Raw genomic sequence first — 26,951 nt, 5'->3', positions numbered from 1 at the left:
ATTGCAGGGACTCTACTTTGCCCCCCGCTGTGTGATCCTGGCAGGTCTGGCCACAGGCAGTGCAGCCTTAAGGGAAAAAACAGCTTTTTAGAAAATCCTTTGTTTTGAGGCTGGCCTGAAGCAACAAAAGCAAGAACATCTCATGCCTTGGAAGGTTTATGTGTTCAATTCCCCCCACCCTGGAAAATGGCCATTTCCTCCTGCAGCTGGGAAAATCCCCTGCTGGCTCAGAGGACCACCCCACACCACGGCCATCCATTCATTTCACACACAATTTTGAAAAATGTAGATTCTAATTTTTGGAAAAAGCGAGATCCTGCAAATGCAACGAGAAGGAAGAGGAGGAGGAAGAGATCAGGGACACAGCTCCACCCCCTCCTCCGTTGCATCCCCAAACAACTTGCAGTTGAAGGGGACCCTCTCCACAGACCTTCATGCCTGAGCATTGACACCTTGGGATGCTGCTGGAAATCTCAGGAGGAACTGGATGCTGAACTTAATGAGCCATTGGCCGGATCCAGCAGGCTCCTCTTACATTCTTAAATTATGTGGTTATGTGGGAATTGGCTTTCTTCATATTCGTTATAGGTCTGGGTATACAGTCATACATCTTGTTACGTCCGCTGCGGGTTATGTCATTTCGGGTTGCGCTCCGCACCAAACCTGGAAGTACCAGAATGCCTTACTTCTGGGTTCGGCGTGCGCATGTGCAGACGCACTAGATCACGCTTTGTGCATGCGCAGATGCGTCAAATCACAACCCGTGTGTGCGCAGACGCGCATACTCAGGTTGTGAACGCTGCGGGTTGTGAACGTGCATCCTGCATGGATCATGTTTGCAACCCGAACGCCCACTGTATAGGATTCTTTGGTGTTGTGCAAAACTCACTTTTGCTTGTGGTTAATGAACGGTATCTCCTATCAAATAGCAGAAGGTTAAAGTTGTGGTCTTTGGTCTTAAAAATGTACCTAAACCAGCATGTTGATTCCAGCTACATACCTCCTGGGATTTTCATAGGAAAGGCATAAAGGTAATCAGTGCCCCCTCCCCCCGGTATCTAGTACAGTCATACCTTGGATCCAGAACACCTTGGTACTTGGACGTTTTGGCTCCCGAACGCCACAAACCCAGAAGTGAGTATTCCAGTTTGCGAACATTCTTTGGAACCCAAACATCTGACAGGGCTTCTGCGGCTTCCGATTGGCTGAAGGAGCTTCCTGCAGCCAATCAGAAGCTGTGCTTTGGTTTCCGAACGTTTTGGAAGTCGAACGGACCTCCGGAATGGATTCTGTTCGACTTCCAAGATACGAGTGCTATCCTGGGTGTGGTTCTTCATGTACCTATCAGGGATGGTAGCTTGGTTAATCTTCTATCCATGAATTCATCTTTTCCTGTTTTTAAAAGCCACCTCAGCTCCTGCCGATCATAACACCCCAGGACAGTGAACTGCATCAGTAAAACTTATTCAAAAGAAACTCTTCATGACACGTAATTCCTTCTGCCTTCTGTTCCTTATAGCTCCAAGGTAGCCTTGTTCTGACACTCCTACCGCAGAAGAGGCTTGTATCAAAAGCAGCTACATATTTTTGTCCTTATTGGACATTTTACACCAATATAAACTGTTCTCTGTGATTTCTACTTGGCATGAAGAACACAGAAAAAATTGAGGGTTTTTTTTAAAAAACAGAAATGCCTCCCCACTGATAACTGCAGCTCAGGCCTAATCTCTGTCCCTGGGGGATGATTTGACAGTTGATTTAATGCTTTCACCATAAACAGAGCATTTATTGACAGTAAATTCCAGCAATTTATGTCCTCACAGCTACCTGGCTCGGGAATGTTTTTGCACCTGATGCTGAGAGATTGCTTAGCACAGATGCGGGCAAAATCGCTGCCCTCAGATGGAAAGGGGCAAGCTATCAAGACATGCCCTGATTCTATGCCATGTACGGTATGTTCTGAGCTGCAGGAATTTGGCATGGAGAAAACAAGGGCCCAGAGGATGGGAAGGAACTCCTGAAAGACACAGTTTATCTTTGCCTCTTTATGTTTGCCTGAGTCCACTAAATATTTTTGTCAGAGATGCTTATGCGGCTACTCTAGAGTAACGACTCCTCACAGCATAGTCCTTTCAGGCTTTTATTAAGTGCTGATTATTTACAGTGCTCAGAGCGATCTATATACATGTTGTCTGTCAGGTATCAGTACCTCCTAATGGAGGTTGGCGCGTTTTCCTCCAGCAAAGAAGCTTGGGGAGACCCAGCCTCTTCCCCCGACATTTCTTGCGCAATTCCGGGGTCGGCGGGACTGGCCTTCCCCCCTTGCTCCCCCCTTCCTGTCCCACCTTGGTCAATGGCTCCGCTACCTTGCCTGAGCCTCGGACACCACTTCCTGATTCTCCGCTGGAGGCAGAACTCTCCCTACTTTCCCCAGCGCTTGGGGATGGGCTGGAACTTAAGATGGGAGGGACCTCCCGGTATCCCCTGTCCCTCACAATTTTGATTAAGCTGACCCGAAAGGAAGGTAAATTTGAAGGCAAAACACCTGTGGGGATCTTCACAAACTCTCTCAGGGAAGACACATTGTCAGATATTGCTGTGTTACACTTGGAATGAATTTCTCAGAGCTAAAAGAGTTCTAGTAGGATTGGTGGAAATTCTCAGGCTGGCTTTGTGCCTCCAACCTAGATGTCTTTAAATGTGGTCGGCTCTAGGCTTTTCTTTTTTATCTTGTTATGTTTGTGAATCTCTTGATAGCCTTTTGAAAAAATGACTTTGGAGGTGTGGCTTTAGCAGTCTTGACTTGCATGCCAAGTTTTGCACTGCCTTCTAACCCTTTTATTCAATTCTGAATTTGGAGAATGGGATCCTTTAACAGACACTTGCGGCTGCAAACCACGAGGGCGGGAGAGAATGAAGTTCAAACAAGCCATTGTTTTGGTGAAGGCTGGTAACTGGGCAGACATGTGCATGATCAAATTTTGTTGTCAATGGTGTACGTGGGGCAGAATAAAAAGCCGGAATGGAAAGCAGTTGTCCAGCTGACCATTTTGAAACATGCTGTGATCAGATTGTTCACGTTACTTCTTGGATGACCTTCCGGTTCCCTGTGTTGTGGGAAGACTGTCCCGCTCTCCCACCAGGAAGGAACATAATGTTGGAATTGGCCATTATGAATCTTTTGCCAGTCATCTGCTGAAATCTGCTGGAACTAATAACAAAGTATCCTCTTCTCCACGGTCTCTTGTGTTCTCCAGTAAAATCAATGAAATGTGCATTATTTACCTTGTCTCCCAGTGATGCAGACAATTAGTTTATCTAATAGCTAAAGTACACATGTATTGTTCCCCTTCTTTTCCACCTTGGTATACTTTTGCTGTTCCTGTAACAGCCTAGGAATGAGTGAATTGGCCAGTTCCTATTTCTCTCAGTTTATCGTTGTTTTCCTATCTTAAGTTCTTTTCACCCCATTTGCAAACTTTTAAAAAGTATGCATGAAACAATTGCATCTTTGTGCACATTTCTCCTGATATATGCATTTTTGCAGCAATTTCCCCAAATGCAATGCATTATTAAGAACACAAGAAGAGCCAGCTGCATCAGATGTTTTCTAAATGTCAGGGAGTTGTTTATCTCTTTGATATCTGATGGGAGGGCATTCCACAAGGCTGGCGCCACTACTGAGAAGGCCCTCTGCCTGGTTCTCTGTAGCTTTGCTTCTTGTAGTGAGGGAACCGCCAGAAGGCCCTCGGCGCTGGACCTCAGTGTCCAGGCAGAATGATGGGGGTGGAGATGCTCCTTCAGGTATACTGGACCGAGGCCATTTAGGGCTTTAAAGGTCAGGACAAACACTTTGAATTGCGCTCAAAAATGTACTGGGAGCCAATGTAGGTCTTTCAGGACCGGTGTTATGTGGTCTCGGCAGCCGCTCCCAGTCACCAGTCTAGCTGCCACATTCTGGATTAGTTGTAGTTTTCAAGTCACCTTCAAAGGTAGCCCCATGTAGAGTGCATTGCAGTAGTCCAAGTGGGAGATAACTAGAGCATGCACCACTCTGGTAAGACAGCGGGGGCAGGTAGGGTCTCAACCTGTGTACCAGATGGAGCTCGTAGAAAGCTGCCCTGGATACAGAACTGACCTGCACCTCCATGGGCAGCTGTGAGTCCAAAATGACTCCCAGGCTGTGCACCTGGTCCTCCACACCAGCCCGCCCCCTGTCCCCCAAGAACAGTATTTCTGTTTTGTCAGGATTCAACCTCAGTCCATTAACCGCCATCCAACCGCCTCCAGGCACTTACACAGGACCTTTACTGCCTTCACTGGTTCCAATTTAAAAGAGAGGTAGAGCTGGGTATCATCCGCATATTGATGGACACCCAGCCCAAACCCCCTGATGATCTCTCTCAGCTGCTTCATGTAGATGTTAAAAAGCATGGGGGAGATGACAGAACCCTGAGGCACCCCACAAGTGAGGGGCCAGGGGTCTGAACACTCATCCCCCACCACCACTTTCTGGACACGGCCCAGGAGGAAGGAGCAGAACCACTGTATAACAGTGCCCCCAGCTCCCAGCTCCTATAGATGGTCCAGAAGGATGTTAGATTGATTGTATCAAAAGCCGCTGAGAGATCCAGCAGAACTAGAAAACAGCTCTCACCTTTGTCCCTAGCCCGCCGGAGATCATCAACCAGTGTGACCAAGGCAGTTTCAGTCCCATGATGAGGCCTGAATCCCAATTTTGGAAGGGATCCAAATGGTCTGCATCCTCCAGGCGTGCCTGGATCTGTTCAGCAACCACCCACTCAAACACCTTGTCCAAGAATGGAAGATTTGAGACTGGGCAATAGTTGGCCATATTGGCCGCATCTAAAGATGTTTTTTTCAGAAGTGGTTTAATGACCGCTTCTGGGAAGAATAGAGGTGGTCCTGCTGTGTCCATCTTACTTATCAAAAGCATTTGTGCCAATCAGACCAAATTATAATTTTCTCTTAACTTGCCTTTGAGACACTTTATAGATCCCCCCAAAAAACCAAAAGGGATAAGAACAGGGATGTGATTTCAGCCCTTGAGTTCCTAGGGCAACTGTCAGTTACCTGCTACCCTCCTGATGTTCTGGACTATAACTCCTATCAGCCCCAGCTAGCTTGCCATTAGAACACCCAGAGGGCACTGGCTTGGGGAAGGGTGTGCTAGGACATTTGGGAGCTCTGATTCAGAAGCTCCTAAGTGGAGCCAATCCCAATAGCATGGGTTCCATTCAGGGCTAAATTTTAGGCAACCCAGAATGCATGCAGAGTTTGCAAAGGAACCCCCAGGGCGGCCCTCAAAAGCTGCCAATGGCTCCTTTGCAGCTGCAGGTTTACCTGACTCATATTGGACATCACATGGCATCAGATGGGTGTGGCCAGGGGGAAATGGCATTACAGGCCCAACTTGGAGACCTCATTTGCCCTGTGGACCAGAAGTTCCGAAGACATTATCTTCATAGCAGCCCTTGGGGAAACAAGATTGTGATTCGAGAGACTCAAGAGCCTTGCCCATCACCCTTTTCCTTCTCCATTTCTAACAATTGCTCTCTCCCTCTCTCTCTCTCTCCTGCTCCACAGAAAGCTGACCTGGCTGTCGCTCCGCTCACCATCACCCATGTCCGGGAGAAAGCGATTGACTTCTCCAAGCCCTTCATGACTCTGGGGATTAGCATTCTCTACCGGAAGGCCAATGGGACCAACCCCAGTGTCTTCTCTTTCCTGAACCCCCTGTCTCCTGACATTTGGATGTACATCCTCCTTGCTTACCTGGGAGTGAGCTGTGTGCTGTTTGTGATAGCCAGGTAAGGATCTCACCGGCTACAAGGGGTGCCAAAAGGAACTCTGTCCCTAGGATTTGGCTCCTATGCTAGGGAGCGAGATCCAAAGCCTGGGAGCAGCCACTGAGAAGGCCCTCTTCTGTGTCTCCACCAAGCACTCCTGTGAGGGTGGCAGGACCGAGATAAAGGTCTCCCTTAAAGATCTCAGAGCCCAGGCAAGTTGGAATGGGAGAAGACGGCCTTTCAGGTAGCCTGCATACACATGTGTCAGTAATCTTGTCTTTAAGAACAAGCCAACCCCTTAAGAGAACTTTGGGGAAATCCCTTCCTCTCTCCTGTATGCTAAGTCCCTTCATTTTTGAGGGATAGGGTGTCTGTGTGTAGGGTTGCCACTTTGACTCCCACTATGGCACTTAGTGCTGTGGTCTAAAGCACTGAGCCTCTTGGGCTTGCTGATCAGAAGGTCGGCGGTTCGAATCCCCGCGACGGGGTGAGCTCCCATTCCTCAGTCCCTGCTCCTGCCAACCTAGCAGTTCGAAAGCACGCCAAAAAGTGCAAGTAGATAAATAGGTACCACTCCGGCAGGAAGGTAAACGGCGTTTCCATGCGCTGCTCTGGTGTCGGTGTTCCATTGTGCCAGAAGCGGCTTAGTCATGCTGGCCACATGACCCAGAAAAACTGTCTGTGGAGCAGACAATCACCGGCTCCCTTGGCCGGTAAAGTGAGATGAGCGCCGCAACCCCAGAGTCGTCTGTGACTGGACTTAACTCTACCCTTTTTTATGACACTTGAGGGGAAAGAGCAGCCCTACAAAGGGTCTCTCCTCCTCTGTCCGTGGCAGCCAGTCCTGGCTCCAGTCCCCATAGCCTCCTGCCCCCATTCCCAATGAGAAAAACGCACATGCAATGGGCAATGGCAATAGCCCAGCACATCCTGAAAAATAAGTGGAGAAGGGCACTGACCCGGTTGCTAATGGCGGGGATTTGATGCAATTGGAAACTCCGCGCTGCAGGAGAGAGCCACCTTTAGCGGGGAGCAGCACATCCCACAATTAAAGGCAATTGTCTGTCTCTTGCTGGTAGCAGGTAGGTAGGTTGCTGGCCTCCTTCCCCGTGTTGGGGTAATAGGATATAATTGGGAGAAGTGGGGCTGGGGGCCCTGGCCACCCCCTCTGGGTCAGCTCTGTTCCTGCCTTCAGAGAAATAGCCTGTCCAGGCTAGGATCTGAGAGGAGAGAGGGAGGCAGAATGGAACCACAGCGGTGGCACAGCATCATTATCTCCATTAGCCCCGGTGTTCCGGCTTTTATGATGCTTTGCTGGCTCCCTGGGGCCATTACAGCATTTGGAGGCGATTACCTGAGCTTAGTGCCTAATACTCTAATTTCATGTAATGCACTTGTCAAAATCAGCTCCGCAGGGAGGAAGGCTGACTCTTTGTTTGCTCTGGCACATCTGGATTGGCAAAGAGGTCTGTTTTTTAAAAAAGGGTTGGGGGAATGCAGGAGGGTTAGCCACCAATTTTGAGAAGAGTCTTCTCCAAAGAACCTGATATTTGTGAAGTGGCTAGTCCTCAAGGGAGGGTCCCGGTGCAAGAGAGCAGTTTGAAAGGGGAAAAGAGCAGATGAAAAAAATAAGTTTTCTGGGGGGTAGACTATAATCTGGGAGAAATAGATTCAAAACCTGATTTAGCTACACACTCCCTGCCTGGCCTTGGGGCAACAGTTAAAATTCTTACAAAGAATGAATTAATTCCATTCCATTTTTGCATTGTGCCAGGCCACAATGGGAAAGAATTACTTTCTGCTTTTCATTCTTCCACTTAGTTTTGCCTCTCTGTCTATCCATCCACATTCGCTCTTTGATGATTTCATCTGTACAGATTTCCAGGCAAAATAAACCCCAAGTCACATGAGTGTGTGAGAGTGTATTTCAGAGCAAAGCACAATTTCTCCCCTTGGCTTGGTTTCAATTAAAGTCCCCGTGACTGTAACTTTCCCCTCAAAAACCTTCCTGGCTTTTATCTATCTCTTTGAGCAGCACCTGGTCTTCTGCATAATTAAGGCTGTGCACAGATGGTGCTGGGCAGAAGAGGGTGCAGAGAGAGGGTCCCAGGATGTGGCAAGGAGGAAATTGGATCTTTCGCCCCCAGCAATAATAGGGAACATTTTCACTCTTGACCCTTGCCCAGCTCCAGAATTCTAGCCTGCAGGGGGAAAATGTTGCCAAAATTGGCACATCTTAATTCAAAGGCATGAGCCTCTCTTGAAATAAACCGGCCTCCCCTGCCTCCCTACCATATAAAGGCCTCCATCGGTTCCACCATAGGTCACTGCTGCTTAAAACCAGCTCTGTGGCTGCTTGGAGACCCCAAATGGCAATGTTTTGATCCATCAGAGCTTTTAATAAGACTTTGAAGCTTATTGATGGAGCTGCAGCCTGAATCCACCAAATGTCGCTGAGGTTAGAGATGCAGAATGATACCTTCTAGGTGGCCACTTTTGCCTGGTGTTGCTTTGTAGTGTAGTCAAGGCAGCAACATGAATGACAACGTTTAATTGTGGCTGGCTGTGCGTTGACGCCTGGGGTTTCAGGACAGCCCCACTGCTGCTGCTGCTGCAGTTCTGTATTTGGAGGGGCTTCTGCAGGGAGCTGGATTGGGCCATGACTTTGTTTTTGCAAATACAGAGGACCCTTATTGTCTGGGAATGCCAAAAAAACCCTCTGTCATTCAAGAATTTGGTATCTGCTTACACACCAGGAAATGAATGAGGCAAAATAATAAAATGTGCCAAAGCTGCAGCTTCTTCTTCTGCTTCTTTTCCTCTTTGCAGATCTCTCTGTTTCCATTTCACCTGAGCGTTTGGAGGAGATGAGGCTGTTGCAAAGCCAGGGGGGATCACAGAGGGAGAAACTGCGATGCTAATTAATTTGTTTGGTTCCAAAGCAATTATGCCAATTATGCAGAATTTAATTTAATTATCTTGCAAAATGCAGGTCCTTTGGAAAATGTGAGTAAGGAGCTCCAAAGGTCCTGCATTCTCCCTCTCAAATCCACCTTTAACTGGTCTGGCTTTGATTGGATCTTTGCAGCAAGAGGAAGGAGCAGAAATGAGAATGTTACATGACAACGCCAGCAAAGGCTTCCTGGAAAAGGCCTACCACTGTCATCTTGGCCTGATCATTGAGAGGCTGGAAGGGGGAATCAATTACAGTCATACTTTGGATCCTGAACGCCTTGCAAGTTGAACATTTTGGCGAACTATTTTTGGAAGCTGAGCGTCTGACAGGTCTTCCGATTGGCTGCAGGAGCTTTGGTTTCCCAAAATTTTGGAAGCTGAACGGACTTTTGGAATGGATTCCGTTTGACTTCCAAAGTACGACTGTATGTAGCTCTGTAACCCAAACTTGGGGGATAGGGGAAGCAGGTCACCTGCTCTGCCCTTCTGTTGGAAACTACCAGTAAAACAAAAGTGGCAAGCTTGGGGCAGCTGGAATAGGACCTGATCCACAGCTAGGAGAGGTCATTGTCACCACCCCCTTTTTATCGCTGACTCCACCACACTCACAGGCTTCCCCACTGCCTTCTCAGTGTCAAATCATGGACTGTCAGCTGGTCAGGGCAGACAAAGACCTGTCCTCAGGAAAGGACCAGTGCACCAATGACACAATCATCATCATCATTTAACAGGGATGATACGGCTGCTCAAAAAGAAAGGGATTTCTAAAATGTAAAGGCATAAAACAAAGATTTGCCTTCATTTGCTCCATCAAGTGCCATGAATAGCGATGGTATCCTAAAAAAAGTCAGTCCTGCAGGGCAGACTTCAAGTGAACAAGAAAGGGCAAGGAGGGTGAAAACACATGCTGCTGAAACAGGCACTTCTCTCCCCCCTTCTCTTTCTCTCACACAAAGGTCCCTAACCCCCTGCACTCCCCTGAAACAGAGACAAATGCATGAGCCCCAGATAGCCCTTGACCAGCTGGATTAGTGCCAGACTTGTGCCAGCTGCCTCTGAAGCTGGTTTGTTCATTGCACCAGCCTCTTCTGCCCTGTCTGTTAGGAGTCCTCCCTCAATGCCTGCCTTCTCTCTCCCTGCAGGTTTAGCCCTTACGAATGGTATGACGCTCACCCCTGTAACCCAGGCTCGGACATCGTGGAGAACAACTTCACCCTCCTCAACAGCTTCTGGTTTGGCATGGGAGCGCTGATGCAGCAAGGTAGGCCCCCCTCCCCTGAGCAAACATCCCCCTCCCACAAGCCACTCTTGTTTGGTGTGTACCTGCATGTGTGTGTGTGTGTGTGTGTGTGTTGACAGGTGCAAGATAAACGTAGTTGCGCTTGTCAAAAGAGAGAGAAAAATTGCCTCTGGAGCAAGAGAAATAATGTTGCGCCTCCTCTCCCTTCTTGTCGCGAGGCAGCCGGGGAGTTTCTGTCATCAGACGATGACAAGCAAAGACATTGGTTTTGAAATGGTGGAGTCTGTTTCTTAACAATTACAGGAGTGTTTGTCAAGACCAGCTTCTGTCTCTCCTCCGCTGGGGAGGCTCTCGGGTGCTGCCATGATGGAGCCAACTCGCTCTTCCTCCTTCTCCCCTGAGTGCTTGACACACAGCACCTCATTGGTGGCTCTGACCATTAATTGAGCTGTACCAGCCCAGGGCAGGTTTATTGCCCTTGGGATCTGCCTCTGCTGCCTGGGCCACTCACTTCATAGCTCAGCGGTAGAGCATCTGTTTTACATACAGAAGCTCCCAAGTTCGATCCCCATCAGCATCAGGTATGACTGGGAGAGAACCCTTCTTGGAGATCTGCTGCCAGTCAGTGTAGGCAATGCTGAGCTGTATGGGCAAATGGATCTGACTCAGTCTAAGGCAGTTCCCAGAAGCAAATCAGCACTGTGAGCTAGTCAGGAAACTCCAAGAAAGGGTGAGGAATGGTTCTTGCTATATTTCTCCAGAGGCAAAAATCCAGGTGTCTTGCACAAAACTTGCTTTGTAAAACAAGCTGCATCTCCACACTGGTTTTTGTTTTGGTTCACAAAATGAGGTTCTGGGGTTGTGTGCAGCCCTTGGATTCAGAATCGCTTCTTCAATGCTAGGATTGTAGCCTCGTGGGTCCGCCTCGCTCTCTCATACTTGTAAGTCCACTGAGTGCAAAAGCCTCAGGAAATGCCTTCCCCCGGTTTTAACGTATGTATTGGTTGTAGGTTGTTTTGCGAGTCACTTTGAGTTGCCATGGCAAAAAAACTGACTAATAAATTTTAGTATTAGTATAAGTCTGGGGTTTCTGAACTGTCTGCATAGCCAGGGTTGTACTGTCGTTCCCCCCCCCCAATTGAATCCTGCCCTGATTCAGCTGATTTTTTGATTCCCCAATTCCAAACCAGAGATGTCCTTGGAGGGCAGTAGCAGCAGCAGTCCCCCCCCCCAAACATGCTTCTCTGCTTTTAATAGGCACCAGGAGGGGTCAGTACCAAAATAGAGGAGCCCTTAATGTCCTTCATCCTTGCTCACTCAAAGTCATTACAGGGCCGTTATGCCCTTAAAAAAAACATATTTTCCTACCTCCAACTGCTATTTAGACCCTTGATCGTTTCTCTCCCCCCCCCATTGGATACTTTTTTTAAAAAAATGCCTGTGCATTTGAAGCCTCTCCCTAGAGTGAGCCCTTCTGAAAAACCACTCTGTATAAAAGAAGCACCTCTTTTTATTATTATTTTAAATGGTAGAACAAAACACCCATAAAAGTTCACAAGCGGCTTTCTATTTAAATCACATGAAAGCTGTTTCGTTAATTACTTTGGTTTGAAAATTCCTCATCAACTGCTGGCTGTGCCCAAGGTCAGGAGCAGGAGCTGGTGGAGGGGGGCGGTGGCGGTGGGGTCTGGAAGCATTACAAGGTAAACGAATATTTCTTTGAGCACAGCAGTCTGGCTCATTTCCATTTTTAAAATGGATTAATTTGGGCAACAGTTACAATTCAGCAACAAATAGGCGATAGGATAGCCATCTTCAAATACCTGAAGGGCTGCCCCATGGAAGGTGGAGGAAGCTTGCTTTCTGCTGCCCCAGAGGGTAGGACCTGAACCAGTGGATTCAAATGACAAGAAGGGGGATTCTGACTAAATCTTAGGAATAACTTTCTGGCATTAAGAGCTGTTTGACAATGGAACAGACTCGCTTGGAAGGTGGCAGAATCTCCTTCATTGGAGGTATTTAAACAGAGGTTGGATTCTTTAACTGTGTTTCCTGCATTGCAGGGGGTTGCTTGGGGCCATTTTAAATTCTACAGTTCTACGTGTCAATGAATAAGGTTTGAGCTGTGTGTGTGTTATTCTGCTTCCTCCCAGGCTCTGAGCTGATGCCCAAAGCCCTTTCCACCCGCATTATTGGGGGCATCTGGTGGTTCTTCACCCTCATTATCATCTCCTCCTACACGGCTAACCTGGCTGCCTTCCTGACCGTGGAAAGGATGGAGTCACCCATCGACTCAGCGGACGACCTGGCCAAGCAAACCAAAATCGAATATGGGGCGGTGAAGGATGGCGCCACCATGACTTTCTTCAAGGTGAGATTTGAGTGTGTTCGATCCTCACTTCCAGGCAGATGTGGAAATGCACAGCCAGGCTGTGGGATTGGAGCATCAATCATGACAAAAGCAGCGAGGAGCATCTGAAGAGGAATGCATGCTCCTTCTCTCCCCTGCTTCTCCCTGGGTATGTCAAGGCTGGCCTTTCCTCACTTCTCCTCTACCTAAAAATGCACTGGGAGGTGGGTTGGCTCAGAGCAATTGGGGGGGGGGGGGTGTTACATGACAGCTGGTAGCACCACCCGTCTTCCTTGAAGAATACCCACCAACCTCCTTTTGGCTTTCCAAGGTCACTGCCAATGTGGGTTGACTCGGTGCTTTGCTTCTAGAAAAATAGGTGCTGGTATTGCGTACCCTTGAGTGATCTCAGAAAAAAGCACTGGGTTGACTAGCAAGTTGTGTGCCCAGAGAGCAACTGCCAAGCCAGGCCGAGAAGCAGAAACTTGGGGATGAGGGAGGACGGGAGCTTGCATTTTGTGTGTGTGTGTGTGAGAGAGAGAGAGAGACAGAGAGAGAGAGAAATCATGTAGCACTAAACGCACACAATGGCTACATGCTGTATAAAGGTAAAGGGACCCATGCCCATTAGGTCCAGTCGTGACTGACTCTAGGGTTGCAGCACTCATCTCGTGTTATTGGCCGAGGGAGCCGGCGTACAGCTTCCAGGTCATGTGGCCAGCATGACAAAGCCGCTTCTGGCAAACCAGAGCAGCACACGGAAACGCCATTTACCTTCCCTATTTATCTACTTGCACTTTGACGTGCTTTCGAACTGCTAGGTTGGCAGGAGATACATGCTGTATAGCTGCTAATAATTAGCAGAAAAGGAGAAAAGGAGGAAGGGAGCTTTTGCATCTGGAAGATCAGGATCCAAGGGGGAATTGAGGCCAGAGGCCTGGAGTTCACACATTGATTTCAATTAATGCAATGAGTCTTGCGCTGCTGGTCACTGGTTATGGCACATTGGTTTTGCCAGGTGTGTGTGTGTGTGTGTGTGTGTGATTTTGACCTATGTGGAAAGTACGGAAAGCAGCAGGAAATCATTCCTATCTATCAATGCAGGAAATGCTTGTCAACTTAGATCCAGCACAGGGGCAGGTCTTACCAGCACACTGCACCAAGAGAATAGCAGGCAGGAGAGTGGGAAAGTGAGTGTTGCAGAAGACCCCTGGCACAGCCCAGGGCCGTTTTCAAGCTCCTAGGCTATAATATTGGATAATGACCTCTCTAGGGGTACACTGAGAGGCAGCTTAACTGTGGGGTGTAAATAAATGATGGGTTGCATTTTTCTTTGACTGTGACCGACAGGTGAGGACAAGGATTGCACAGTTATTCTTTATATTAATGTGTTTGTAAAGTTCTGTTTAGCAGGCATCCTTCCTGGATGTATTCAGAGTTGTCAATGGCAACAAAAAGTGTGTCCATGTCTTGTAAAGCAACAGGGAACACGGCTGAAACTAGGCATGACAGGAGCAGGACTCTGTGTCTAAACCCAGACCTGCTGCAATGAGTGGGGAGGCAGGACCCAGAACAGAGGGGAAGGCAATATACCAGGCCCAGAGGCCAATGCGGAGGTGGGAACTGACCTGTGAAGCTTAATTGTAGATGATGCTTGAGGGAGTTTGCTCCAAGTTATCTCCAGTCTATGTAGCCTTGTGATGAGGTTTTGTGCTGCCAGTGAGAAACTAGGTTTGAACAGAACAAGGGACATTCTGGAAAGGGTGCTCCCTGCCCAAGCCCTCCTCTGGGTGGTGGGCAGGAGGGAGGGAGCAGACTATACTTCTACCCACCTTCAAAAAAAAAGTTTGGATATTGTTAGGCCCACAAAGTATCCTGTTCTCTCCAGAAAACAGACTTCCTAAGTTTCTTAGTTAGTGGTCATCAGTGCCTCCTGTGGCAGTGAGTTCCATAGTTTAACTATGTGTGGCATGTAGAAGTCATTTCCTTTATCTGTCCTGAATCTTCCAACATTCAGCTTCATGGGGTGACTACAAGTTCTAGTGTTGTGCATGAGGGAGAAATACTCTCTTCTAGCCACTTTCTCCAGGCATAAATTTATAAGCGTCTATCATGTCGTATCTTCCTCACCTTTTCTCTAAACTAAGAAGTTCCAAACTCTGTAGCCTTTCTTCATCTTGATCATGTTGCTTGCCCTTTTCCAACTCTACAGTATCCTTTTTGAGGTGAGGTGACCAGAACTGTACAAAATAATGCAAAAGTCGTTGCACCATAGATTTGTATAACAGCATTATGATACTGGCATTTTATTTTATTTTCAATTCTTTTCTTTATGATCCCTAGTATGTAATCTGCCTTTTTCGTAGCTAGGGATGTCCCCTATGCAAGGCCTGGTTTTCTAATGATGAACTGATGTGGAAAAACCACCACTGCAGTAGCAACACAACAGCACTGGAAATTCACCCAAATCCAGTGAGGGATCCAGGGATAAAAGTTGAATAGATGTCAGCTGCCGCTGCTGCCTGGATGTGCTAATGCACAATCGTGCACATGCCTTGGTGGTCCTCGCACAGCCGAATGAGCATCTCTCCGCATCTCCTCTTGCCATGGGAAATGTCTCCTGAGCTAGGATGTGGGAGGGCAGGAGTTCCTCGTGCCCTGCAGGTGTTTAGTTTCAACCAATTGGCCTGCTCTGCCATGCTGATAGCAAAATGGTATAAATAGGCCACAGAGGAGGTTTTGTGAGGCCACAGCAAAGGCAGCAGCTCGAAGATATGTTCTCAGATTCTGCACCGAAATCTGTTGGTTCTCTGCATGAGGCTTGGTGCCGTCATTTCTCAGACCCAGGATTCAAGCAATTGCCTTTGTGATCATGTGACCTGTTCTCAGTCACTCTCTCCTGGCGTCTCACATGACAGTGCTGTCGTTGGCCAAAACTGCTTTATATGACCCTCGCCCATCATGAGACTATGAGAACATCAGGAGAGCCTGCTGGATAAAGCTAATGGCCCATCTAGTCCAGCCTCCTTGCAGGGGCTGAACAGTTGGGGAAAACCTGTAAGCAGGACCCGAGCACAAAAGAGCAACACTCTCCCTTCCTGTGGTTTCCAGCAACTGGTATTCAGAAGCAATGCTGCCTCCAACTGTGAAGGCAGAGCATAGCTATCGTGGTTGGTAGCCATCAGTATCCCTCTTCTCCATAAATTTGTCTAATCTTCTTGTAAATCAATCCAAGCTGGTGCAATGATCTCAGGCAGGAATGATCTCACTGCCTCCTGAGGGAGGGAGTTCCAAAGTTCAGATATGTGTTGTGTGAAGGAGTACTTTCAATTCTCTGCCCTGAATCTTCCAACAAGCATCTTCATTGGATGTCCACAAGTGTTATGAGGGAGGGAGAAAACGTTTTCTCTAGCTACTTTCTCCATGCTATGCATAATTTTTATAAACTTCCATCCCTCCACTGCCGCCTCTTCCATCAAGACAATATCCAGCTCACTTCTGAAGAGGCAGGACCCACAACAGGGTGAAGCACAATTGACTTAAACCAGATTTTGTAGAATCGTGGAGTTGCAAGGGACCCTAAGGGTCATCTAGTCCAACCCCCTGCAATGCAGGAATCACAACTAAAGCATTCCATGACTGATGGCCATGCAGCCTCTGCTGAAAAACCTCCAGGGAAGGAGAGACCACAGCCTTCCAAGGGAGACCATTCCACTATCAAACAGCTCTTCCTTCATAGTTTGCTGTGAAACTTTTTGCTTCCCCAGATTCCTGATCTGCCTGCAAGGCCCCTTTCCAAAGGCACAAACAGGAAACTGGGTGCTCCCACTCAGCAGGATGGCTCTTCTGGTTTCAATCATTCACTAGGATGAGAGTTTGGGCTCAACCCTTGTAAACCTCTCATCAGGCTCTGGTCCTGTTCAAGCAAAAGGGCTCTGAAGTGAAAGGAAGTTCAGAAAACACTCCCACGGCCAGGAGTGGAGTGTGAGGGAAGAAGAGGAGCCTGCCTATCTGGTCTGGTTGGGGTCTCTACGGGGTTTTTTTGCCATCAGTGGGACAGTTTTCTTGCTGTCATCCCTCTCAGCAACTCAGCACATCAAGGCATGAAAAGAGACTTGCATTTATTTCCACAATTTGAAAAGAAATTAATTGAGAGAGCCAGCAGACTAGGATATCACACTTTCTTTTCTTTCTTTTCTTTTTTTTTAACACAATGCTGCTTAAGACGGAAATTAATTAAGAGATTTAAAGGGGGCTTTGAAAGTGTCTTTCAGTTGTAAATGCGTGTGTGAAGAGGGGAAGCCTGAGCTTGGGGGAAGTGCCTTGCAGGCGGATTATCCCTGTTGCAAAGTTAATTTCCTTCTTTGCCAATTTAACCTAAAGTGTGGCTTTTAGAGGAGAGGGAATAGGTGCAAAGGCAAATGAAGGCCAGTGAAGGTGGGAAGGGAAGTTGTGGGCTTGCAGTAAGAGTCAGGCAAAGGTAGGCATATCCAAAGTCCGTTTTGGGGGCCAGTCAATCTAATCTACCCCCCGTGGCAGTATATGTCCTGGGGTAAAATCCTAAAAAAAAAAAGCCCATCAACTTTGGGGTAAAATGGTAAAAAAAAAGCACAACAACTGTGGTTGGCCCTCACACATGTTCACTTCATCAAATCTGGCCCTCTTTGAAAAAAGTTTGGGCACCACTGGGCAAAGGGGCATAGTGTTGGGGCAGCTGCCGGAGTGATGGCCCCAGGGACATATGGGGGGGGGGCTGGCTGGCAGGGCAGCATGAGAAGGATGCAACAGGCATGTACCCTTCAAATCAGTCTGATCAGACTAATTGAAAGGGTGTGTGTACTTACCCTGCTGCATCTTCCTCACGTCACCCTCCGCACCCACACCCTAGGCACCATGAAGAAACACTCTGCTGCAGTCATCACCTCCTATGGAACCAACCCTCACAGGAGATGGTGATGTCCACCAAGCTGGATGGCTTTAAAAGAGGATTAGACAAATTCATGGAGGAGGAGAGGGCTATGGATGGCCATAGTTTGAGGCAGCGATGTTTCTGAATACCAGCTGCTGGAAAGCACAGGAAGGGAGAGGGCTCTTGTGCTCAGGTCCCGCTTGTGGGTTTCCCACTGAAGCAACTGATTGGCCACTCTGAGAATAGGATGCTGCCCTCGATCGCCATTGGTCTGATCCATCAGATTTGTTCTTGTGATGAATGCTGTCCCTGGAAAGGCAGGCATTGTTTTCAAAGCATACCGTTGCAAATGTTGCATTCTTATCCCATCCTTTCTTCAAAAAGAGGCCTCTCAGTTTTAGGCTCTGGTATTTGGACTCCCTGTCAGACGCCAGCACCCTTTGCTCATTGCGCCCCACACATTGGTGCCTCCTGTGAATTTCTGTTTGCTGTAGGGTGGAATCTGGACAGAGCTGTTTGCTCAGGTCACATCCACCCACTATCCATTTAGAGCACGTGGCTCCCCCAAAGAACCTGGGAACTGTTGTTTCCCCTCACAGAGCTACAACCCCAGCACAGTTAACAAACTACCGTTCCCGGGTTTCTTTGGGGGGGGAGCCATGTGCTTTCAATGTATAGCATGGATGAGATCTAACTCTTGGGAAAGCGAACAATGGTCAAGCCAAATTTGTGTTTCGTAATTAGCTGCATGAAATTTGAGCTGGTTCCTGGATTTGGGACTCCTTAGCATGGGCATGTAAAAACTCTAATTCATATATTACGTTGTTTTTGGAACAAAAGTGGGAATTAAATTTAGTGTACAAACTGGTGAAATGTAAAGGAGTGTCCTGGGAAGAGTCCTAAACAGAGATGTTTGAAGAGCTGTATTTGCTCCCCACCCTGGGCCAGTTGTTGAGAGAAAACACTTAAGCTTCACTTAACTGCTGATGCCAGTTGCAACTGAAAAACACATGTTGAAGACTTAGTGCTTGTTCACACTGGTGTTTAATATGAGTTTGCAGCTGACCAAACCTTAAAAATACAGCTTCCTTCACAAGTAAGGCTGATGAAACCCTGAAGCATGATGATGTTATAAGGGGTGAGAGAAAAGGAGGAAGCAGGATGTGCCCTGTTTGACAGCCACCTTGCATCCTCTTGTTCCAGCCTCTTGACAGATGGAAACACAAAGCTTTTGCCTTCTACTGCAAGTGAGGGGCAGTTTATTAGTTTGTGGATCAGGGCATTCACACATACATATACATAATTGCCCAGCAATTATTACTGTACTGTGAACCAGTTACTGAAAGGCTTTTTCTTTTTGATCTAAAGTGAGGTTAATAGCAAAATTCAGTTTGTGCAGCTTCACACAGGTAAGGCATCAGCGAGTGAGAAGCATGCATGTGTGAACAATGCTTTGACATGTGTCTGGACAAAGCAGATGTTCCTCTTAGAAATGAAAAGCATTTGAAATGTGTGTGGGATGATTCTGCTTGGAAGATTTTTTTTTACATTCAAGGAGTATATGAATGTTATGGTTCAGGAATTGCTTTGCCTAAGAGGTGGGGTGCCTTCTTCAAGTCCTGATGGGTGGTGGGCTCTTCTGAGCACAGGCAGAAACCTGGTAGCAGTCCCAGTGGGCAAGGGGGATAGGGAGGAGATGGGTGGCAGGAGAAAGAAGGAGAGGGGGAGAGACCCCTTCAAACACTCAAAGCAAAAGCCTCAGGTTGTTAGCTGTGATTCATGCACTGCAGAGAGTTGGACTTCCAACCCTGCAATTCTATAGGTTTCCTTCAGACAGTGGCTTCCTGCTGCTCACATGGGTCCTAACGGTGGAGCTTGCTTGCATTGCCTTGGTGTTCTGTCTCTTTAAATGCTGCTGTCATTCCATGAATAGCAACATCTTTCATTCAGGACTAGCTCAGGCAAAGAGGAGGGATTGACCTCAAAGTCTCTCGCACCACTGGTGTGACCTCTGCATTTCTTGTTCCATAAGTTATTATTATTATTATTATTATTATTATTATTATTATTATTATTATTATTATTACCCTGCCCATCTGGCTGGGTTTCCCCAGCCACTCTGGGCATCTTACAGTAAAACATTAAACATTAAAATTACCCCCCCCCCCAAAAGTCTGGTGTGTGCCTCCTCAGTCCAGGGGTGGTTCTGGCAGGGTGTGTGAGAGTGTGTGTGAGAGAGATTTGCAACAGGGTTTCCTGGCAACCTGCACAGAGGGTGTGCTTGCCATGAAAGAAGAATGGATGCCAAAATTAGCAGATGGGCTGCCCATCAAACAGCTGCTATTGCAAAGCGCTTCTATTAATTTGAACAAAACAACCCATTTAAACCGAAATTCACTTGCTAGAGACTAGAGTATGTTTATAACATCCAATCATGATGTAACAAAGGGTGTAGCATCTCAATAAATCTTCCGTTGTTGTTGGGTGTGTGTGGGTGTTTTTCTTTTTTTAATCTCTGCATGGCGCTTAAATCAATAGATGACAGATACCTGATTAACTTCAAAAAGCTGATGTTGTTAATTGCCTGCTGTATTGACTGTTAGCTTTTAATGGCAAGCAATTACAGTGGACATTTGACAACTAATATGGTTATTAAAAAAAGAATATACTCTCTCCGAGGTGATGCAGCAATAGAAAGTGGGAGTTAATTTGCATGTAATCAAAGCCTAGCCCTAATTGAAGATGCTTTTCATTGGAGCATGACTGACATTTACAGCAATAAAAAAGAACATGGCATGCATACCCCCCACCCCCACCATAGCTTTTAGGCCTTTAAACTGGAGGGGGGAATCAGTGGAGGTATAGCTTTATATTTTTATAGATGCTCCCCAAGATTTTTTAGTGGAAATCAAGCCTGTTGGAGACCGTAGACTATAGTTTTTAAAAAAGAGTTGAAGGTGATAAAATGAAAACAGTTTCCTATATGTTTTGTTTTAACGGGTGCACAGAGCACATGATTCAGGTCGGACCTAGTTTTGGCAGTATGGAAAATAGCCTCAGTCCATAGCCCTTCATCAGCTGGTCGTTTGGTGGGGTTTTTTTGGGGGGGTCCTATCCAAGTCTGTTCCTTCCACTCCCATCCCATTTCAAAAGGTAGTTGGAGGGATAATATGCTCTGTTGCTTTTAAGTTTGATTGTTTTTAAGAGCAGAACATCTATGCTCCCCAAACTTTGGCCCTCCAGATGTTTTGGACTACAATTCCCATCATCCCTGACCACTGGTCTTGTTAGCTAGGGATCATGGGAGTTGTAGGCCAAAACATCTGGAGGGTGCCTGGTTTATGTGGTTTTTAAAAACAATATAGGTTCCCCTGGGCCTGCCAATTTGCAGACAAATAGGTTTAGGGGTTTGGGGGCTGTTTCTTAAAATTACAGGCTGCATCAACAATATATAGTGTCCAGATCTAGGGAAGCAATAATATCACTATTCAGCTTTGGTCTGACCCCAGCTGGTTTGTTGGCTATAGCCAGTGACAATCAGAGGGAGAGCTGGGAGGGCTATCTACTTTGGAATATTTCTATCCAAATAATATTTCTCTCTCTTGATCTTTGGGGCCTTACTAGCTGCTCAGTATCGATAATGATCTGGTTTGAAGGGACCATCTTTGGCTGTTCCCGTAGCTCAAGCTCAAAAGGGGACCTCAGATTTAGACACTTGTTCAATTTCTCAAATGCCAAAAAATTAACAACTTGTTTTTATGGGCATCAGACCAATATGTGATCTGGTTGGAAAGTTTATTTGTTTTTAAGTCCAATTATGTCTCATTCTTTTTGGTGCCATATTTTGTTTTCATGTGTTTCCTTTTTAAATTATTATTATTATGGCTCAGGTGCCAGAAGTGGCCACGCCTCTCCTGACCTCTTGGAGGTAGAGCCTGGCTGTAGCTCTCTGCAGGGAAAAGCTCTCAGGTAGCTGTCCAAGGTTCTGAAAGGCCCTCTGCTTGGTTAAGTTTCCTGGCTGACCATGGCCTAGTTTTCCTGCAAGCCTCACAACTCCCACAGAACTGGACACAGGGCAGCCCACCTGACCTCCTTATCTGCCCTCATGACCTTCCAGGTATGACCAAATATACAAAGTCACCAATAAATCAAATCAATAAACATGACACATTCAAGGTTTTTAAAAAGCAGATTTCCAACTGCACAAATTCCCTACCAGGCACCCCACACTAAAAGATAAAAAGGCTGAATGAACACAAGTGTGCTCTCCCCACCCCCGATTTGCTTACACCCTGTGACAGGGACAGTTTCTCTGTAGGAGTCAATAGTTCTTATTTACTATACAGGATAGTCCAATGGCCTGTGCATCATTGTAAATCCCAAATCAGGTACACTCCCACTGGTGCAAGGACCTTTGTTCCCATTTTGTGTCCCGTTGCACACTAAACAGAAAAGCCTTCTAAACCCCAATGCCAGAACAGTATGGAGCAGGCAGAAAATGTAATTCCCCAAGGCCATTTGAGGGATCCACCCAAATGAGATCTTTAGTGGACATCTGGCTATTGCACTGGGTCAGGGGAACAGGTAGTCATGCTAGATCCAAAGTGGGTGGCCCCTCCTTATAAAAGCATGTGTGGTGGGGAGCTAGTGTGGTGTAGTGGTTTGGGTGTTGGACTAAGACCTGGAAGACCAGGGTTCAAATCCTCACTTGGCCATGAAGCTCATTGGGTGACCTTGAGCTCAGCCACTGCCTCTCATCCCAACCTACCTCACAGGGTTGTTTTGGGGTTGAATTAATGCGGGGAAGAACTCTGTAAGCCCCCTTGAGCTCCATGGAGAAAAAGGTGGGATATAAGTGAAATAAAGAGATAAATGTGTTATGGTTCGGGGTTATGCCCAAATGTGACCGGATTCTGTTCTGTTTGGTGTGTAATCTGTTGTGGAAAGTGCTGGAATTAAAATGTATATGACTCCTTAGCTACCGTTTATGACTCTCACTTTTAAAACAGCAAATGAAATGAGCTGCACTTCCCTCCCATACAAAAGCAATAACAACAAACAGTCCAGAGTGCATTTAAAGACAAGATAATGACTCCTACATGAGGGGCCCCCATAGCTCACCGAATGGCTTCAGTGATGTGAGGCAGGCCTCCCTCCTCCAAGGCGGAAAACTCCCACAACTGGGTTGAGAGAACTTGATGGTAATAAGAAGAAGTATATCATCATCCTGAAGCGCTTCTAAGCCATATCTTCTTCATTTAGGTCAGGCATGTCAAACCTGCGGCCCTCCAGATGTTTTGGACTACAATTCCCATCTTCCCCAACCACAGGTCCTGCTAGCTAGGGATCATGGGAGTTGTAGGCCAAAACATCTGGAGGGCCGCAGGTTTGACATGCCTGATTTAGGTGAAAGTCAATAACAACGCTTCCCCCCCCCCCAATTCAGCCAACTTGAGATTGCATTTCTATAGTTATCTTCAGTGTGTGAAATACTTTGCAGCTCTCCCCTGGTTTAACTTCACAATAGTTTTCCGGCGTAGGAAATACTAAGTAACATTTGAGTAGGGACTACCCAATTGTAACTTAGATTGTTTCAGAGCAGGCATCCCCAAACTGCGGCCCTCCAGATGTTTTGGCCTACAAATCCCATGATCCCTAGCTAACAGGACCAATGGTTGGGGAAGATGGGAATTGTAGTCCAAAACATCTGGAGGGCCAAAGTTTGGGATGCCTGTTTTAGAGGAACAAAAGAATACTCCCTGCTGGAAGGAAGCAAAGGTCCTTCATTCTGCTTCTAGCTCTGGCCCCGCATCACCCACCAGCATGGAGGTGATGTCAGCCGCCTGTTTGTCCCCTATTTCTGATATTCGGAGGCACACTGTTTTCGCATCTGAAAGTTCTAGTTAGGTAACAGATGTTGATAGACACGTCCCTCTCCGTGTATTCATTTATTTTTTTAAGCCAACAAAAACAGTGGCTATCATTGCATCTTGGGGCAATGAATTCTACTCATTCATTCATTCATTCATTCTATACCTCCTTTGGCCTGTCCTAAACTTATGGGCGTAGCCAGGGGAGCAGGAGGGCAGCTGCCCCCCAAATCAATAAAAATACTTAACCAACTGAGGTTCTGTCCCCCCCCCTTATCAAAAGTCTCCCCCTAACAAAAATCCTGGCTATGCCCATGCCTGAACCTTGTGCCCAACAACTGCATTGGGTGACCCAGAATTCCAACATTAAGAGAGAGGGAGAAGAATATCATCCATTTGTTCCCTTTCCACTGGTAATCTAGGGGTGTTAAATTCAGAAAAAAGATGAGCCAAGAATGCGTGTACATCCTATACACAATACATGCCAGTTTTCTAGATGTTTTGGACTACAACTCTCACCGGTCCTTTAGCTCCTTTGTATAGCTAGGCTGCCAGGTTGGCAAAGGCTGTTCTGTGTACTGACACAAAGTACTATCAAGCAACTTAGAAACCAGAATTGAGACACTGTCCATCATGAGAAGCAATAGGAGAACAGTTGGTTGGTCCCAGAATGAGTGTGTGTGTGTGTGTGTGTGTGTGAGAGAGAGAGAGAGAGAGAGAGAGACAGAGAGAGAGAGACAGAGAGAGAGAGACAGAGAGAGAGAGACAGAGAGAGAGACAGAGAGAGAGACAAAGAGAGAGACAGAGAGAGAGACAGAGAGAGAGAGAGAGAGAGAGAGACAGAGAGACAGAGAGACAGAGAGACAGAGAGAGAGACAGAGAATCTGGGCAACTGCAGAGTACAGTTGAGTAAGCTTTTCCTGTGCAGCCATAGTACAAGCCATAGTCCATCACCAGCATTTTGCAGACCAGATGCTTTCTTGCAGTGCTGAAGTTGAGTTCCAGGGTTGGCATGCCTTATTCCATAAGCATCTCCTGGGACATGAAACACCTTTGACAGATCAGTGGAAGCGCTATGATGCTTTCAGGTTGGACAGAGAGGGGAAAGAGTATCTCTGTGGGAGACAATGGGCTTCCTGCCATTATGAAATCCGTTGTTTTCTGTTTTCCACGGGTCTGCCATTTTAGAAGTCCAGGATCTCCACTTTTGAAAAGATGTGGGCCTTCATGAGCAGCAAGCCCTCATCTCTCGTTAAGAACAACGAAGAAGGGATCCAGCGTGCCCTCACCTCCGACTATGCCTTGCTGATGGAATCTACCACCATTGAGTACATCACCCAAAGAAACTGCAACCTGACTCAGATTGGGGGTCTCATAGACTCCAAGGGCTATGGGATCGGCACTCCTATGGGTGAGGAAAAGCAGTGCCTGGCCAAGGGAATGCAAGAACTGGGTTTGCTAAGGGCATGTTCCTAGTAGCTGCTCCAAATGCTGGGTTGGGGGCTCACTGGCTCCTGCAGTGCTTCCAGGTTGGGTTGCGGGAGGGGGATCCAGCTTGTTGGGGTGCAGAGCCTTTGGCTTTCTTTGCTTTGCATATAATGGCATGCCCACCTTCTCTGTGCCTCCCACTTTCAGGTTCACCCTACAGGGACAAGATCACCATTGCGATCCTCCAGCTCCAGGAAGAGGCCAAGCTGCATGCCTTGAAGGACAAGTGGTGGAGAAGCAATGGCTGCCCTGAGGAGGAGAACAAAGAAGCCAGCGCCCTTGGGATCCAGAACATTGGGGGGCTCTTCATCGTCCTGGCGGCCGGCCTGGTGCTCTCTGTCTTTGTGGCCACCCTGGAGTTCATCTACAAGCTGCGCAAAACAGCAGAACGGGAGCAGGTATGGGCTTTGGCAGGACCACACAGGGACCACCTATCTGACCCCCACAAAAAAACCACAGTCTGAACAAGGAAAGGGATATAGCTGAACCCCTATGACCCCCTTAAAGGGACTTTTTGTCCAAAAGCAGCCCCTCCCTCTTTTGGTCAACAACACAGAATCAGGGACAAATCACCACCATGTGTAGTGCTCAAAGAGGGCCACGAGATATTTTGAAGGCTTAAAAAAAGGACTGGACTCATTTACAAGCCCACTTCCAAAGAAAGTGTGTGGGCTTAAAGGGGGAGGGAGCCATCCTGCCAATCTTCTCTTCTCCTGGCTTGTGCACATTCATTGTGACATTTGAAAGGGGGTTGTATTATTATTATTATTACTATTATTATTATTATTATTATTATTTATTGTTATACTTATTATGTTTTAATAATTTTTACCTGCCCCTCACACTAATGTTCTAGGTTAAATTACAGTATTAAAACACAATATAAAAAACAATATGTGGTGGCCCTTAAGCTGTGAAACTCCCTCCCCACAGAGGTGGTATTTTGCACATACATTGAATAGCCTCGAGAGAATCTTGAAGACGTTAAGTCCTTACTCTGGATTTTGACACTTGAGGTGCATATTTTCAGGCCCTCCCCTATTTTTATAGCTAAGTTGTTTTAAGTTGTTTTTATATTGTGTTTTAACACATCAACCTGTCCTGGGACTTTAGTAATAATAATACCTTAATATTGAGAATAATACTCTAGTCTAAATGAATGAATGAATGAATGAATGAATAAAATAACTTTCGGTGTTGCTAATGCAGCTGTTTGACTTGGCCCCCAGAGCTGCCAACAATGAACATACAAAAGTGCTTTATAAATCCTTTTCTCGTGAGACTGCAGCAGTAACAGTACAACAACTATGAGATCTAGAAACTTGTCCTCTTGGCTCGAATTCTGCCCCAGGCAGCATGCTCATATATACATGGCTCACGGCTTGTAATGGTCCCGTGGTCCTTGACAAGTCTGTTTCCTGTACGCTTCCCATTTCAGCAAGGAAGAGCCATTGCAGGCTCATTGTGCTTGCGGCATTCCCAGGTCATATGCTGACTTCTGCCTCAAGGTTATCGCACCCCATGTCTAATGCAAGCCTCCTTCCTGTGCCTCCTCCTTTCTTCCAGCGTTCCTTCTGCAGCGCCATGGCCGACGAGATCAGGCTCTCTCTCACCTGCCACCGCCGGGTGAAACACAAGCCCCAGCCCCCCGTCATGGTGAAGACAGACGCCGTCATCAACATGCACACGTTCAATGACAGGCGGCTTCCCGGCAAGGACAACATGGCCTGCAACACGGGACTGACCCCCGTGTTCCCGTGATGGGGTGTGGAGGGTCAAACACCAGGGAGGGGCTTGCTGGAGATGGGTGGGAAGAAAGGCCCACAAGGACTGCAGAAGCAGAGAAAAGGAGGGAGAATGAACCCCCAGTTTTTGAGAACAAGGCCTTCAATGTAACTTCAGCCATCATCCAACTTGGATACAAGAACCCGAAGCATGGATCACAACGCCTTCAGTTGGGAGTCGTTGTTTGATTATTATTATTTTTCCAGATCAAGGTTTAAGCAGCACCATGGGCTCCTCGGCACCCAAGCCCCACCCCTCCCCAAGACACACCCAGGAGGAGTCTTCATGTTTACATATCAAATGGATGGAAGACATAAAAAAAAAAAGCCAGGGCATGGACTGATCTGGGGCAGAGGAGAGCCGCCGCAAAGCCTGCGAATCCAATGCTTCCATTTCAGTATGGCAATAAACAAAGCAACCACGTGGGGGGTGGGGGGGTGGAACCTGGATTGGCTTGTGCAGCATGTGCCAGAGACAGTGCGGGAGAGAGTTGTGGGGTGGAGAGCAGGGGAGGAGACTCCTGGTCAAAGTCACAAGCCTTTCC

General features: G+C 47.2%; 1 protein-coding gene across 1 annotated transcript in view; it reads left to right on the top strand.

The window, feature by feature from the left end:
- GRIK3 (glutamate ionotropic receptor kainate type subunit 3) overlaps window positions 1-26,725 on the top strand; it is a 190,085-nt gene extending 163,360 nt beyond the window's left edge. Inside the window, exons 11-16 of the mRNA XM_035118129.2 lie at window positions 5,608-5,831; window positions 9,908-10,026; window positions 12,159-12,376; window positions 24,323-24,545; window positions 24,770-25,020; window positions 26,189-26,725. Coding sequence (XP_034974020.2) covers window positions 5,608-5,831; window positions 9,908-10,026; window positions 12,159-12,376; window positions 24,323-24,545; window positions 24,770-25,020; window positions 26,189-26,383 — 1,230 coding nt within the window. The 3' untranslated portion in view covers window positions 26,384-26,725. The remainder of the gene's footprint in view (window positions 1-5,607; window positions 5,832-9,907; window positions 10,027-12,158; window positions 12,377-24,322; window positions 24,546-24,769; window positions 25,021-26,188) is intronic.
- The last annotated feature ends 226 nt before the right edge of the window (window positions 26,726-26,951 follow it).

Source organism: Zootoca vivipara, chromosome 6 (assembly GCF_963506605.1).
Source record: "Zootoca vivipara chromosome 6, rZooViv1.1, whole genome shotgun sequence".
Lineage (NCBI taxonomy): Eukaryota > Metazoa > Chordata > Lepidosauria > Squamata > Lacertidae > Zootoca > Zootoca vivipara.
Note: the sequence above shows the minus strand (reverse complement) of the source record. Positions and strands in the feature narration are given on the sequence as shown.